This window comes from Cygnus olor, chromosome 4 (genome assembly GCF_009769625.2).
Source record: "Cygnus olor isolate bCygOlo1 chromosome 4, bCygOlo1.pri.v2, whole genome shotgun sequence".
NCBI lineage: Eukaryota > Metazoa > Chordata > Aves > Anseriformes > Anatidae > Cygnus > Cygnus olor.
In genome coordinates, this window is record NC_049172.1 from 75,474,445 (window position 1) to 75,490,348 (window position 15,904).

The following is a 15,904-nucleotide window of genomic DNA, read 5'->3' on the forward strand; positions in this document are numbered from 1 at the left end:
ACTTTTTGAAAACTTCAACTTTCACTAAAGCATTGTTTAAAGAAAACCAGTGTACTCTTCTTGATACAGTCTTTGTTGCAATTGGAACTTTCAGAACAAAATTTTTGATTTTTTTTTTCCCGCATGACCTTGAAATGAAATCTGGTTTTCTGGAAAATACTTTGCAATATATACCTAAGTAAGTAAAAATCAAGGCATGTTTTTAGATTTTTTTTGCTAGTGTGAAATACTACGTTTTTTATTTTTAATTTTAAATTTTGTTCCATGTTGGGTAAGGCTTCAAAATCGCCATGTTTCCTCTGAAATGAACAGTTGGATTCCTGTGCAACTCAAAGATACATTGCCAAGATTCAGAGTACTTAATGGAAACTCTCCAGCTTCTATTTGCAAATACTAGCAATCAGCACACTGGCAAGCATGGACAGATATAGTCTTAAATTACATAAAGGAACAAGTCTCCAATAGTATTTTTGTGAAATGCAGAAATTGGCAACATGCTCTATTTAACAAATTTCAAGTCTGCTTGCGTAGCGAAGCAAGGACACTGATGACATCTCGTGATAATCTATTTGCAAGGGTGACCCACCTCATTGGTGCTAATAGCACTGCTGGTAAAGTGGACAAAAAGAGGGAAAAGAAATTTACAACTCTCGCAAGAACAACCTTGTGCTGTACAATTTCAGTCTCATTTGATTTTCTTCTGTGGAAATTTCTCTTAGTGCTTCATAAAAGTTGTAGGTATACATCAGAGGCTTGTCTAGCCCATGTCTACCCAGCAAGGGAGGGCATTAAGAGAAAAATAATACCTGCCGTATAGCTTCATATTTATTATTGCTTGGAATATCTCTGCATGGCTTTGGGACTGTGTACAGGTCAGAACACTGTGTTTTAAGAAAAGGGTATTGAAATGTAAGGATACTGATGTATCCCCAAAGCTGGTTGTGCACTGTCAGTTACCAGAGATGATACCCAAAACCTAATCAGACATGAGCAGCAGGGCACACTGGCAGACCAAACAGTGGTCCTGCCATGCCAGGGCATGATGTGATGGAGAGCAGGATGGCAGCTGGGTCCTGACCAAGCAGCTGCTCCGTAGACATCCTCCCTGTATACTCCACTGGTGTACAGAAACTTAGCAGGTGTGGAACTTAATCCCCTTCTAAATGGGGATTATACGGACTATTTTATTTTACTAATATTTCATAACAATGTGGAGGTACTGCAGTATGAAAAACGTAAATGTCTTGGCATGTTTTTTTCAATATATGTGTATGAACAATCATTCAGATTAGGACTGGAGTCTCTTGTCTGAAAAAAGTAAGCTCCTTCCAGTTGAGCCCTCTAGGCTTAACTTCAAAAGGATGAGTGTGTCCCTTTTGTGTGGGATCGTGCATAGGTTGGACTCATTCATAGCAGCGTAGCGACTCCTAGTTGTGCTCAAGGAATGCTGTACTGTAATGCTTTGCCTTGCTTTGCGGAAGTTTGTCCTGCTCCAAGACGTGGGGTGACTCTCTCTATGCATTCCTTTCAGATACTCTTCTCATTGACTACCAGTTCACCTTCAGCCTTTCTCAAGAGGATGATCGCTATTACACAGCAATCAACTTTGTAGCAACACCTGAAGAGGTAAATTCTCTGCTTTCTCTTTAAACATCACCCTTTGGATTTATGTTTGTCTTTTCCTGGCCACAGACAGGATGAGTTTTACAGTGTGGTGAGTCTCCAGAGGTGGTCTTTTAATGTGGCATGTGTGTCCAGTTCCACAAAGCAACAAGATATTTTTCATCTTTGCTTGGCCGTGCAGTTTCAAATATCCACAGTAAAATTTCATAGGAACCACAGCTGATTTTTTTTTTACAGTTGTTTAAACAACTACTGAGCAATTCTAGTTTTGATTGCTGTTCAACACATACCTCGTGTATCTGTTCTTCTTGTTTTATGCACATGACTTGTTTTGTTCTTTATTATGCTTTCCTTGGGGAGGAGAATACTGCTTTGAGAAAATGGAAATAGTTTTCTAGGCTGTCATTTGCTTAATGTGATGATGCTTGATGTATTTGCTTCACGTAAATAACAAATTCCAAGATTTTTTTGTCAGTGAAGGTTTGCTAGAAAACAGTACAGTAAAATTGCTTATCGTAAAAATTATTTTTTATTCTTTTTTTTCCCCCTAGCAAAACAGAGACCTCGACATGTTTATCAATGCATCTAAAAATTTCAACCTCAATATTACTTGGTCAACAAGTTTTGCAGGTAAAATTAGCATGATCTAAGTTGCTTGGTACCTTGCTTCAGTTATCAGTTTTTGACAAACAATTTTAATTGAGGAAACGTCTGTCATTACCAATGAACTTGCTATATAATGCTCTTTAATGCTAGGCTTGGGGGCAGAAGTAAAATGTTAAAAAGAACTATGTTTTTCCATCTTAATGGTGTATTTTGGAAACAGTGGAGGAGCTAATTTAATTTTTAGGAACGTGATATTTTGGCATACAGTGATTTTGATAGTGCAGTGCAGCTTAACACTGTTATGTTCAGATGAATGGTTAATTTTATAGCATTATTATTCTGGATGGTTGGCTCTTTTTATTTGTCACTTAAAATATGCATTGAAACATCTTTTCTTGTTACTTCTTAACATTTGAAAACAGCTGGCACGCAGGCTGGGGAGGAAATTCCAGTTGTTTCAAGAACTAATATAAAAGAATACAAGGACAGTTTCTCCAATGAGAAATTTGATTTCCGCAACAATCCAAACATCACTTTCTTTGTTTACGTCAGCAATTTCACCTGGCCAATAAAAATACAGGTAGGAGTTCTTCACACGCGTACAATTCTTTAAAAGTATGTTGTTTCTCTTGAGCAATGTGGCAATTTCAGTGATCTGTTTGTTCTCCAAACAGTGAGAATTCAAGTTGTGTTTTTGCAGTGGAAAATTTCACTAACCTTGCATATTCAAAAGTAATTGTGCAGGCGTAACAGTGCGGGGAATATTAAGCTGATAAGGGGACAGTGGAAGGTCCTACTGTTCCAAAATAAGGAGGATGGCTAAGAAAAACATGACAAGCACTTGCAAAATGAGTAAAACCAAAACGTCACAGGCCCTCTAGTCACAAGAGAAGAAGGAAAAAAAAAAAGGAAAAGGAGAAATTAATGGTTGGTCAAATAAAATTGTACCTATATGGTATAGTAGTAACCGTGGAGTAGTTTGTGAACCTGTAGTACTCTGCCAATGAGGGTACAGGGGAGGAATTAAGCCTCAGATAATAGGGAATATAAGGTTATGACATACTTTTGCTGTGCGCTCCTGCTTGCATGATGCCCACCGTTGCAATCACAAATAAAAGAGCTACTTCACTGAGATCCTTGCCTGAGCCTGTGTTATTGGCTGCAGATCGTTTCTCACAAAATGGAACCAGCTCTCAGTGTAATCCTTCAGCAGGGAAAGGGTTTCGATGTTCCTGATTAAGAGCACAAAGGTGTTGCTGTCTGACATTACTCAACCCAGTGGATCTGAAAACGTGCTGTGAAGTCAAGTGGGATGCCTGATTATTAATTGGGCTATGTTCTTAATCAGGGCTTTGGCTTTAAAGGTGTACATCTTGATGCTGAGGAAGGCAACAAAGACAGCCAAAAAACAAGCCCAGAATGAGAATACCCAAATGTTCTCAGTTTCTATTTTTAACATCTCGTTCTTTAAAGGCACAGCTGGAGGGCCATCCCTCTTTCTCCTTGTGCTGCCAAAGACCCGTGGTACCTGCAGAATAAGATCAAGTTCATTCTTTCCCTTAATTCGGTGCAGTCAGTTAACACACACGTTGCCTCCGGTGTCAGACTGTCTGATGATAATGCTAATGCTGCAGAAGCAGTGGATGAAGCTTGGTGGATCATGAAAACACTCATAGATCACAGACTGCAATCACACACTCTGCAACTGCTGCTGCAGCTAATAATTCAGAGCAGCCTTGGGCACCTTCTTGCTCTGGGCTAATCCGAGTATCAACGCACGGTGTACTCAGAGTGATACAGGGTCCTTTTGAAGGGTAAAGCAACTACTGGGTCTGGAACAGAGATCTCAGATGAGGCTCTGCATATTTGATGAATTTGAATTCCCACATTTGACCAAGTTTCTTTAAACAAACAAAAAAAAAGGCGTCAATCAATCTCCACCCTTATTCAACCAATCTAACCAATTATGAAATGAAAACTGGCAACTTCACAAGGATTTACTTGATATTTCAGTCATATCTGGTGCAGAAACTCGCTGTTGGGGTCACTTCCAACAAAGATAATACACATTATTATAATATTGAGCGAAGAAATGAGGTCCACCTGGAAAAATGCCCTTAGGCCATGTTTTTCAAGGTGTTTCCTGAACTTTTCTGAAAACATTAAGAATACTTGTCAAATGTCTGCTTTACCTTCTGGTAAAGAGTGGTTTTAAACGCTTAGGAGACTTTGTATTGTTGGTAGATTTTGTTCCTTGTAATACTGCTTACATTATTGGTAATCGTTCTCTGGTTTCTGCTTTTACCAATTGTAAAGTCTTAGTTCATTGTCAAGTCCTAAGTTTTAGACGTGAAGGGATTTGCAAGAGCTGCGAGTTTGTCATTGGCTACACAAGCAGCAAGCACTGAGGCAGGCTCATGGTTTTCCTATTAGTGCAGCTCTCAGTAGAGCAAGTGAAGTCCTGTGTACAAAGTCAGGCACTTGCACGATAATTTATTTAAATTTTCAGGCATCTCTTCTATCAAATTGGTAATCACAGCTGTCAGAAAGAAATACATAATTTATTTTATAACTTACAGGTTGTACGTTGACTGATATCAGTGTTGACTGTTGGCCTTCCACAATCAGTGCTGGACCTGCCTTACCCTGAATTATTTACTTTGCTATTTCTTGTTCAAAGCTGGGTGTTACAACTTGGTAGGTGTTTAAGAACCATACTGATTCCTGTCCCTTAAGCTTTAGTGTGCTTAGTCTAATGTCCATCCTACTTGTACTTACAGTGAATTTCTGCATGCTTTTCCAATGCCAGCATGGTCACTAAGCTTGAACGTCCCCTCTGTCTCCTTGTTCGACAGCGAGGTCTCCTACCTTCCCGGGAGGTGTTCAGACAGCTCATCTCTCAGCCTTCAGATTTGTTGGCTTAAGTAAGAGGAACCCCCATTCAAACAGATTATTCAGGTGCTCAGTTGCCTCATTTGTTTCTCCTCTATGCTTGTTTGGATCATCTCACTGGTACAGTTTTGGTCAGCCTTGTTTAAGGGTACGTAGATAGGTCTCACTGTTTCCGTGTACAGCAGTGTTTCTAGATCCTTTATGGACCTTTCTAGGTTCTTTTATGGCAGTATTTTGCTTTGCTCGTTCTCATGGCTGCAGTGATTAATAGTCCTTATTCATTTTAATATGGACTAATATACCCCGGTCTTTTACATCCTTGCCTGCCAACTGATGAGCTCCCAGCCTTGAGAGCGAACATTCTTCTCAGTCCCTAATAGCATCGTAAAATGTTATCCCGCTGCTGTTACTGGATAATATTGCCAGCCCTAAAGATCATCTAGTTTTTCCTTCGGTGTTATTCTTTCCTGTATTTTTACTGTTAATCCCTTTCAACTTTGTCAGCAGAGTGTATGATTAGCACACTTTTTTGGGGTCTGTCATTAATGAGGACATCTTTCTTTGCTATGAGGGTGGTGAGACCCTTCCCAGGCTGCCCCAAGGAGCTGTGGCTGCCCTCTCCCTGGCAGTGCCCAAGGCCAGGCTGGGTGGGGCTGGGGAGGCTCTGAGGTCCCTTCCAACCCAAACTGTTTTGTGATTCTGTGAAAGGTCAAAGCCTGTCCAGACACCATCCTTGAACAACTGACTTCTGTCCCCTTTAACCTCTGTGACTCTTGAAATAACCCTCACCATCTGTATCTTACCCAAGAACTCTTCCAACATGGCCTTGCATTGAAAGCTATAAGGAAATCTGGATTAGCTCAACTGCACTTCTTAGGTCTACAAAACTAAATTTTTTTTAAGAAGCAGTGGGTTGACACAGCACACTTTACCATTGTCAACTCTCTTGATGAATTCAATTTTTTTGTTTACTTCTTCAGTTCTTGCATTCAAAACACGTTCTGAAACTTGCGTACTATTTAGGTCTTGGGAGCGCAAATATGTAGATTCTCCCTCCTCCTCTAAATACAAGTTTTAAATTTTCCATGGTGCCATGCTCGGCTGGGTAGATTGCTTTAACAGCCTTGCTACTACCAGAGGCGTTATTTCATGTGCCATTGTTTTTTTGGAGTGCCGGGATGAATGCTGTTTGCTTTCAGTGACTTTGAACATACCGAAACATTTGCGTTTTGTATCCACCTTGGTTGTGTCTCTTCTTATAACCTCCCTCCCATTGGGCTCTTTGCCTTGCACCTACGTTCAGTGTCCTTGTCCTTAATGAAAGCTCTAATTTAGTTTAAGGGATATAGCTGATGGGTTTTAATCTCTCGCCTACCCTTACAGCATATCCTCTTCACTTTCCCTTTATGGTCTTCTTTACTTGCAGGGCTGAAACATCTCTTGCTATTTTGTTTATCGTTTGCTGAGCTCTGGCACAGCTTGACATTCAGCAGTTCTTATTTTATCTCTGTACCACTTGCTGGCTTCTAAGACACTGCTAATGAATCCCATCCTCTCCATAATATGTAGATTCTTTAATTGTTCCTAATGTCCTTTTAGAGGTTAGTTTTGAGTTAGCTTTTGAATAGTTTTGCGTCTTTAACCTGAGAGAAATACTTAGAAGGCTGCTTTCCCATTCCTTATCTCCTTGGTCCACTTAATTTTACTGTCTTATTTAATTTCTTGCTGTTAAAAAGAGTGAACTTTGATTCCGTTACAACACCTTCCTTGTTTTATACTTAATTTAATCTGAATGTGCTAGTGTGCACTCAATCCGTGGTAATTTTTATATTTTCTTAATGTCCTTGCTACTTGCCAAAACAAAGGCTAAAATAGCATCAGCTCTTATTGTATGAGAGTCTCTTTTTGTGCAGAAGCCTGGCAGTAACAGCACAGCCTGGAGTATATTCCTTCCAATTACTATTAACATATGCACTTCAGTTTATATCTACGACATTTTTTTCCCCAAACTGACATTTTTCTGACTTCTTTCTCTGAATACCTGTTGGTGTGGAAAATCTCAACTCTTTCTCGTGTTAGCAATAGCCGACCATCATCACTGCCTTCAGCCTCTGTTGTCCTTCCCTGCACCTCCTTTGGGTGGAGAGCCCATCATGGCTCTCCGTGCCATTCCTCCCTCCTTGCTCACAGCGACTCCGCAGTCTTGCTTGGCTGGCTGTGCATGAAACCTTTTTTTTTCCTGCATTATTTAACAACGTTTGTGAGGTTCGTCTGCATTTTACGTCCTAAGTTTGACAAACAGCAAGGTCTTGGTTGTTTGCTACGTCTACTCATGAGAGTTGTCCTGTCTCCGTCACAAAGAGCCTGTAGCCATATAGATTTGCTTTTGGCTGGTGTGATGCTGAGCTTTTGGTCCATTTTCCATCTGGTGTAACTGTGCTCTCAGGTTTGGTGCCACATGAAAGAGTTTTCACACTGGCTGCTAAGACACCATAGTTTGACACTACACTTCTCACGCCGCCCCGGGGTGCTGCTTTACTTGAAGGTTTCTTTTCCCTCCTCACCATCCTGGTAATTTTTTCAGACCAGTTGATGAGTAGGAGGTGATGTTATAAAAAGTTACGGTTCCACAGAAAAAAAAAAAAAAAAAACTAGGGAAAAGGGAAAATGCAATTAAAAATAAATAAATAATATGATTTGTCTCCAGGACTCATGGGGTCCTTTCAGGTCTTGTGCAATCTTCCCTGGTGGATTGAGCTGCCCTCCATTGCCCTTAATTGCAATCTGTGTTCCTACCTGTCCTTTCTACACCTCTTTCCTATTTGCTTTATCTTTTCCTATTTTTTTTTTTTTTTGTAAAGTCTGGGCTCTCTGCAGAAGTTTATCTTCAATCAGATGAAATAGAAGATAACTCAAGGTATGGATTTTTGGGACAAAAGCTTCCTAGCAATTGATCCTTGATTGGGGTTCACTGCAAGATTTAAGATAGAGCCACGGGGTGACTGCTCACTTCGTGACCACTTCAGGCCTTTCCCATGCTGCTTCTCTTAGCTCTTTTGTAAATATTTCCTCTGCAGTTTGGATTTAGTCCTCCAGGGCAAGCAGACTTGTTAATTAAAACTACGTGTTGCAGTATGGCCAGGACACAAACTGTTTTTCTTATCTCAGAGACTGCCTCCTACAGTTTTGCTCATTGCAGTTCCATTCTTAAGCTTTTTGCAGCTACAGAACACGTTTCAATTTAGCTTTCAAAATTAGAGTGTTTTCAATATAAGAAGTGTGATGAAGTTGGTGAAACTCTGCTACTGCCAGACTGCTGATGGGAAATACTTGAAAATATTGCAGCGTACACATTTTGTTTGGTCTGTTCCTGTGCGGAAAAGTATATCCAGCCAGTGTGCGTATATATATTTTTTTCTGTGTTTGAATAGTATAATAAATAGTTGTTTTATGTGCTGTATGCTCCCTTACCCTGACTTGTTTTCCATTTAGATACACTAGAAGTAGTGATTTTACTTATATTGGAAATGTTACAAAAGAAAACTTTAGAAATTGACAGTCTTTATTGCAGAGCAGCTAAGCTACAATCCACATTATTATTTTTGAACGTAATTTTCTTTATTCTGAAGCCATTGATTGAGGTCTGTCTCTCTTTCCCTCTTGTTGCCTTGCTGAATCTGGACTCGGAGTATAAATGCTCTTTTGTGTTAGAGATAGCTGTGTCCTTGCCAGTGCTGAATTCTGGCTTTTTTTTTTTTTTTTCCTTCTTGCTCCACCTCTCTTCAAAACCACTTCGGTTTGGATTTTTTTTGTTAAGTATATTGGTTTAGGATGCCTTTCCCTGCCTGCTTTAATGACTTGAAATGATTATTCTGTAAAAGAAGTACGGCTGCAAAATGTAGGGAGCCTTCAAAACACAGCAATCCACTTCCTAATAACTTGTCTGAACGGTTTCCGGTTATGAAAGCTACGTTGCGGAGTTCCCTTAAAACCTTAGTTTGCCAAGCTCTCTTGAAAACCCAGGTAAGGCATCGTCAAAAACGTCTCAATATTTCCATTCTCTTTGCTTTGCAGCTCTTCTCTGCTAATGCACTTAGTCTGGCACAGCTGCGGTGACTTTAGAAGTGCTGTGCAAATCACAGCTGTTCACCTTCCCTTCTTTTGCTTGGAAAGCACTGCCTCAAATGTGCCTTATCATCCGCCGAACTGAGCAGTGCACCTCTTCTAAAGGGACATTAGTGGTGTTTTTCTCTCAACTAGTCATGTAAACATGGTAGGATTTTCCCTCCCCGCCTATTTGATGTGTTTTCTTAATGCGTTGCAACTGTTTTATTGTTAATTCAAAATGTATCTTAGGCTAGAAAAAATGCCGTAGAGTTAAAAAAAAAAAAAAGTAATAATAAAAAAAAGCTGTAGAGTATTGCAGTAAGGAACAAGGAAATTCAGTGCGGTAACTTTCATGGGTTTTAAATTCAGATGAAAATAGCTCACTGAGATTTGAAACTGAACTTCTGGATCTGACAAGCAGGTAATGGTGAGAATTTGAAACTCTGATACTTGTGTTAATGCGAGCAGGTTTTACCGATGTTTAAACCAGCAGATATTTACATGGAACAGATTCCAGTAAGTGCGTCCCACTCGGGAATGCATCGTGGGTCAAAATGAGAGTTGCTAATCCAGCCAACTTCCACCCCTCCTAATGGCTGTGAGCTCTCTGTCCCCTTACGGCTTAGTCTTGCTGGTGCTTTCTACCACTCACTAAATATAAACTTGTGTTCTTGTCTTGTTTCATACCCAAACTATTGTTTTCATGAAAATTCTGTCCCATTTGATTTTAGATTGTACTCTCCCAGAATTCATATCCCTCTCTATGAAGCTTTTTGCATTGATCTCTACTTGCCGAGTGCACGTAGGATGCTTAGGAGCTGATTAAGGAAAAAAACAGTTTGTAATTGTATCATTAACTGGCAATTGCCTCCTCTCTTTCTCTTGTGTTGGTTGAAGTATTTTAATTTGAATGCGCTTAAACGTTAATTATAAGCCAAATGCTTCAAGGGACAAAAAGAGGTGAAGGAATTTTACAGCCTTTTGCATACAAAATATGCTGTTTGCAAAATCTCACTGGATATTTGCTGTATATTGTTTGTTTGGCACTTCATCATCCTGTTGGGCTTCAGAAAAGTGCCACCATGGCTGTGTGGCATCGCTGCACAGGATGCTTGGTGAAGCGCTGCAACAGCGTTAAGACATCTTACACTGTTTCAGGACTCTTGAGTTTTTGAGAATGGGTGGGAAACTTTCAAGTCACTGAAACTGCTGCTTTCTAGCCTGATTTAATAGAGGAAGTAATAGAAAAATAGCTAAAATTGCCTCTGCTGCCTACATTTCTTTAATTTTCAAACTCCTGCATGGGCTGTTGAAGCTTCTTTCAGGGTTCCTCCAGCGGATTTATTTCAGAGCTGCGGGTCTATATAGTCTCTCCTAAAGCTTTATTCCCTTCTACGCAGAAAGTTAATGGAGTGTGGATAGCTTAATTCAGTCACATAATGTGTTGTCGTAATTATTCTAGATATTTCAAATATGCTGTTTACAGTGATGGGAAAATATTTGTGAACCCACTCAAAGTGTCGAACTGCCGCATAGTTCATCTGCCGAAATTGTGAATGGTGAACCCAAAGGTGGAAACAATTCATCTCTGTTAAATTGATAGCTGCTTTACAAGGAGCTGCCGAAAGCGCAGAGATTGTTACAAATGGCAGAGCTGAAAATTGAGGACGGTCTGAAATGTGCTGTAATTAAATCAGCCTTTTATTTGCAGTGCTTTCTTTCGGTGCCACGCCAGATGACTGCCACTAACCTGTACGTATACGTGTGCACGTCCGCGGGTTACACAGCTTGCCTGCTGCTGTGCGTACAGAAACCACGCAGCGTGCGGTGTCCCACCAAATGAAATGTACACTCTTACATGCAGACTCTTGGATGACACTCTCTTTAATGAGCTCCCTTCCTTTGGTACTCTCCCGTCACTGCCTTATGGTGCTTTTGCTAACTTACTGCTGGCATACATATTACCAGGGTGACTGCCTCCGACTTCTGAAGCAAGATGCACATCCGTGCTCCAGTTAGAGCTGCGATTGAGGAAGATTTCCAAGAGGTGGGGAAGCACGATTCCACTCTGATGAAGCTTTCATAAGTGCCATTTTCTTCGTATATTAGACCAGTGGCTACTAATTTTGCTATGCTTCTACAACCTCTTCTTGTTAATCTTAGGGAACAGGCTAGGCTCTGTTTATTCCTGTGCGTCAAAAGGTTTCTGCGCTGCCTCTCACTGCAGCTGAACAGTTTGCTCTGGGATAGTTTTATTTTCACCTCCTTTGACCTGTAAAACAGCTCCCACTGGTTTACAATCATATGCTGAAAATGTATGTAGGAATGTAAGCAAGCAGATTGCTTTCACGTCTATTTGGCTTTGCAGAGCTGGCAATTATGTGTAAATGTGTCTTTTTCTTAAGCCAGTAGATATTTCCTGTGTTATTATGTAGGCAAAGTTCATGTGGAGCCATATGCTGCTGTTGTCAGCTGTATTTCAGAGCAGACATGAATTATAAACTAGACTGAGGTTCTTGTAAGGAAGGGCTCTCTGGCTGGGTAAAGCTGGCTGATTTTCCCTAACGCTGAACGTGGCTACTTAAGTGGGAAATAGTAGCCAGTGTTTTATAAAGTGCCAGGAATTACATTCTGAAAAAGACTTCACAATCCTCAGGCAAAGCTCTTACTCTGATCTTTATCATCATTAGTTTAATGTTGCGCCGTTCCTGTCCAGCAGCATATGAATACTGAAATCTTCCAAGTTCTCATTTTTCAAAGGAAATCTCCTTCATTAAAGCAGATTTAGATTAAATTTCTTCTTCTGATACTCGATTCCCAATCCTGCTATTTTTATTGGCGGTCTTACCCATAAAACAGGTGGTCGCCATTAGCGTGAAGCATAATACCAGTTTCAATTAAGCCTTAATTTTACTTGCCATTCCATGTGTAATGTGTGTTGGGAAGCGTTTGGTTATCTCGCAGAGCTGAGTGATGGATGACACGCAGCCAAGAAAAGCTTTGGGGTACGCTCGGCTCCTGCCAGGTGAGGAGCACGGTAGCCCTCCACTTACCAAAAGAGCTGGAGGAGTGCTGGATCCCACGCTTCCACCTTCCTTTTATTTCAGGCTTCCCACCTCTTGAAGGTGACATGCATATTGCAAGCGGCGATGCTCTCTGGGGTTACCTCGTTGAGGTTTACAGTCTAACTAAAAGGCTTTGATAGTGCACGTAATAAGATAGAGCGAAGAAAGCACACCGCGGTTAAAAAGCAGGGTCTGTAACTGACTCTAACACCCTGACGCGTCTCTGGAGGAAACATTAGGCATTTGATACAGGGCATAAATATCCTTGAGGACTGGCCACGGCTCATGGATGTTTCCAGCTTTTCTTTAAATTAATGTTGTTCTGTAATCAAAAGCCACAGGTGAATCCAATGAAAGCTCTCAGTAGGGGTAAAGGGAAAGAAAAAGTGGTTTTGTTGTTGGCCAAAGAGAATAAAATACATATAGATAGGTAGTGATTGCTTTGATAAAATAATTAGGTAGGCTTGAAACCATACTGAGGCTGGTGATACTGGTAGCTTTCCTGCCGGGTTCTCACTGTGCCTCATGCACCTTTAATTAAGAGTAGTTGTAGGTGATGAGATATAATCATCCTTAGCTCTCTGGGACCCTTCTGTTCCAAAAATGTTCTTTTTCTTTCGCTTCTGAAAGCGCTGGAGTGCCGAAGTTGTTTGCCAGTGATGTCCCTTGCCTTTATTTAGGCGTAACTGCAGGTGCTTTTGAGCCCCTTTCACTGCATCTCGCTCGCCGTGGTGAGAGGCTTGCTTTAAACCGAACAATGAAACGTAAATCAATTTGTTAATCTGATGAAATTTGCTGTTGAATGTAATTACTTTTGGAGACGTGCAATTACATGCTGATTTTCAGAACAGGCAAACTGACATCTTCTGCTGGGGATGGAAGGATTTGAAACAGAACAGTTAAATGATACTTTAAAACATGAAGCAGCTGCTTCCTTTTTATCTGCTCCTGCTTTCTTATTTTTGGCATCGACCGATGACATTTTTCTCCTTTTAGAAATTGTTCCCTTTCCTATTAAGTAGCATTTTTGTTACCAGCTTCTTAAATCCTTAAAACAGAAGGTTTCTCTCAAAGACAGTTAACCCTTTCTAGGATGTGTTGCAACTTTAGTGCTTTCTGCTGGAGGTGGTGACTTGAGTAATCTTGAAAACTGCACAGAATAGATTTTCCCCAAGTGCTGGATAAAACAATAGAAATCCCATACAGCAATACAAGTGTTGAAATAATGGGGTTTATATCTACAAGTCAAGCTGTACTTGGGATGTTCTGTGAGTATGCTTTTCTCTACAGTCACATCGTGGTCTGTAGTGTTAATGCTGTGCTGGCATCTGCTTTGGTAGGAAATGTGACACTTGATCACCATGTACTGGAAAGAAAGAAGCTGTACCTGGAAGGAAGGAGGGTTCAAGGCCTTTTCAGTCTGAACCACATTTTTATTTATTTTTGTCTTCTTTTGAAGCTAGGAAAAGTGATGTTTCAGTGCAGGCCACCCAGTCTTGGAGGTCTCTTCCAACCTAGATGATTAATTTTTTTTTTTTTTTTTTTTTTTTTCTCCCTATTGTCTCAATCTCATTTAGATGATCTTGGTGTGTTGAAGAAGTAACTCTTCAACTTTGAGCTTTATTGTAATATATTAATGAAGCATTGGAATTCTGGTCATGTGGCTTTTCTAAAACTTCAGCTACAGAAATAAATCAAGTTTAATACTGAGAGAATTTCTTAAGATGAGTTTTCCTCTGGATGCAAGAGTAAGATGTGTAGGGATTCTCTTACTTTAAAGGAAGCTGATTTCTCTTTTTTTTTCTTTCAAGTTGCCAGGCTGGAAAGCATAATATCAAAAAATGTACAATTAATTTTGAATGGGAGGAAAGCCTGCATAAGACAGGCAATTACTTTCTGCGTGAGGCCCGGAGTGGTGATGTGCTGGCTGCTTGCAGTTGCTGCACTTCTGAACAGCTCTTCTTGAAAATACAATATGCCACTGCTGAATGTAAATGTAAAACTCGGGTTCAGATATGTTCCAGAAAATGAGCGATGTGGGCCGTTGCTGGGAAGCTTTTACAGCTACCAAAAGAGCTAGATATATTTCCTAATACAAAAGCTTATTTAAAGAGTCAAAGAATGGTAAGCAGAGTTAATGAAGAGGAGAGAAGTGCACTACCAATAAAACAGAAGAAGCCAGAATACTCAAACGTAACAATAGATACAGCCTCGCTAAACCACTGGGGAAAAATACATCCCGTACTAACACGGGATGACAAAGCCAGAAAGCTTTTGGCTTTTTTAGCTAACTGCCATGAAGGCAGAGCCACCAGCACTCGAATAACGAATCTCAGATGGCTCCGCGAGTCTGCTTTTGTTAAAAGCAAGCCATTTTTGCAGTGCTGCTGAAACTTTTTTTCCTTAAGCTTGGTTTCAGCCTTATGAAGATGTTTTTACCATATTGACAAATCTTACTCACAGTAGTGCTGGCAGGCAATGTAGAGAGTCAGGGTGAGGGTGCTGTGGTACTATTGCATCCCAGTATAATGAGGCCATTAGGAACAAATTTCTGGGAAGATTCAACCCCTTTCCTCCCTCTTACCCCCAAATCAGGTGTCTTTTTCCTTAATAATTAGTGTCATGCATAGTTATTTTTTAAAAGAGTTTGTTTTGCATACAAGACTAGAACCAGCCTGGTTTGTATACCTGGACCCAAAGTGTCATTAAATTAAATGAATATTTTGACCATGGGGCATGAGGCATGATCGATTTGTCAGTGTAGTGTTTTTTGTTGTCTTTTTTTCTTTTAACTGGGATATTCTTTATGACAAAATACTGAAATGTGTGTTCGAGAAAGCCTTTAGTGATGGATAGTAACTTCTTTCTTTATGTTAATGTAGGTGCTTACATCTATGTTGCACATTTTTCCCTACCCAGCAGTGCTATTTTTTCATGTTAAGATTTCTTTAACACAAAATCATAGCAGAGGCTCTTAAAAAAATAAAAACTCGATGAGTAAAACAGGCCAGCCTATGAATTCTGACTTCGTAGCTCTTTTCAAGACGTGGTTATTGATACCACCCAGTGAAGCCGTCCTTTGATCAGCAGTTACATGAGCTCTGCAGTGCAAGGTTTCTTTCCAAAGTACCCGGTGGTTTTCCTCTCTATTTATGAGAAAGTAAAGGTTTTTTTATTACTGCCACTTCATGTAGTAATGTGGCACTGGATCTGAAGAAGCACAACAATTCGGCATTGCTAATAATGTAAGAAATGTCGTCACTAAGAGCTGTGTGTGTGTATATATATATATATATATATGCTGTTTGTACTTATGTAAAATCCTCAGGATTTCTGTAGAGACTTCAGAGGCTGGTATATTGCAAACTTTTTCTGATACAGATTGATAAATATTTTCAATGATTGATCCTGTATGATCCTTAGAAACCATTCCTCCCTTGGGGGGGGAGAGAGGTCTTTCTCCACTAATACCACTGTAGCACTGAGCTCTGTCTTTCATACATTTCCAGTGTTTTGTCTGGTCAGAGATGATGCAAGACACAAGTTTTTGCCCGTTTCCATCTGTCAGCTGTTTTGCAGCTTTAAAAAAAAAAAAAAAGCCAATATGTATT

General features: G+C 40.1%; 1 protein-coding gene across 2 annotated transcripts in view; it reads left to right on the forward strand.

The window, feature by feature from the left end:
• The window catches only part of ATRN (attractin), a 148,429-nt gene that overhangs the window by 79,029 nt on the left and 53,496 nt on the right, over positions 1-15,904 (forward strand). For both annotated transcript variants that reach the window (XM_040556762.1, XM_040556763.1), the window contains exons 22-24: positions 1,532-1,626; positions 2,175-2,253; positions 2,652-2,809. In XM_040556762.1, coding sequence (XP_040412696.1) covers positions 1,532-1,626; positions 2,175-2,253; positions 2,652-2,809 — 332 coding nt within the window. The remainder of the gene's footprint in view (positions 1-1,531; positions 1,627-2,174; positions 2,254-2,651; positions 2,810-15,904) is intronic.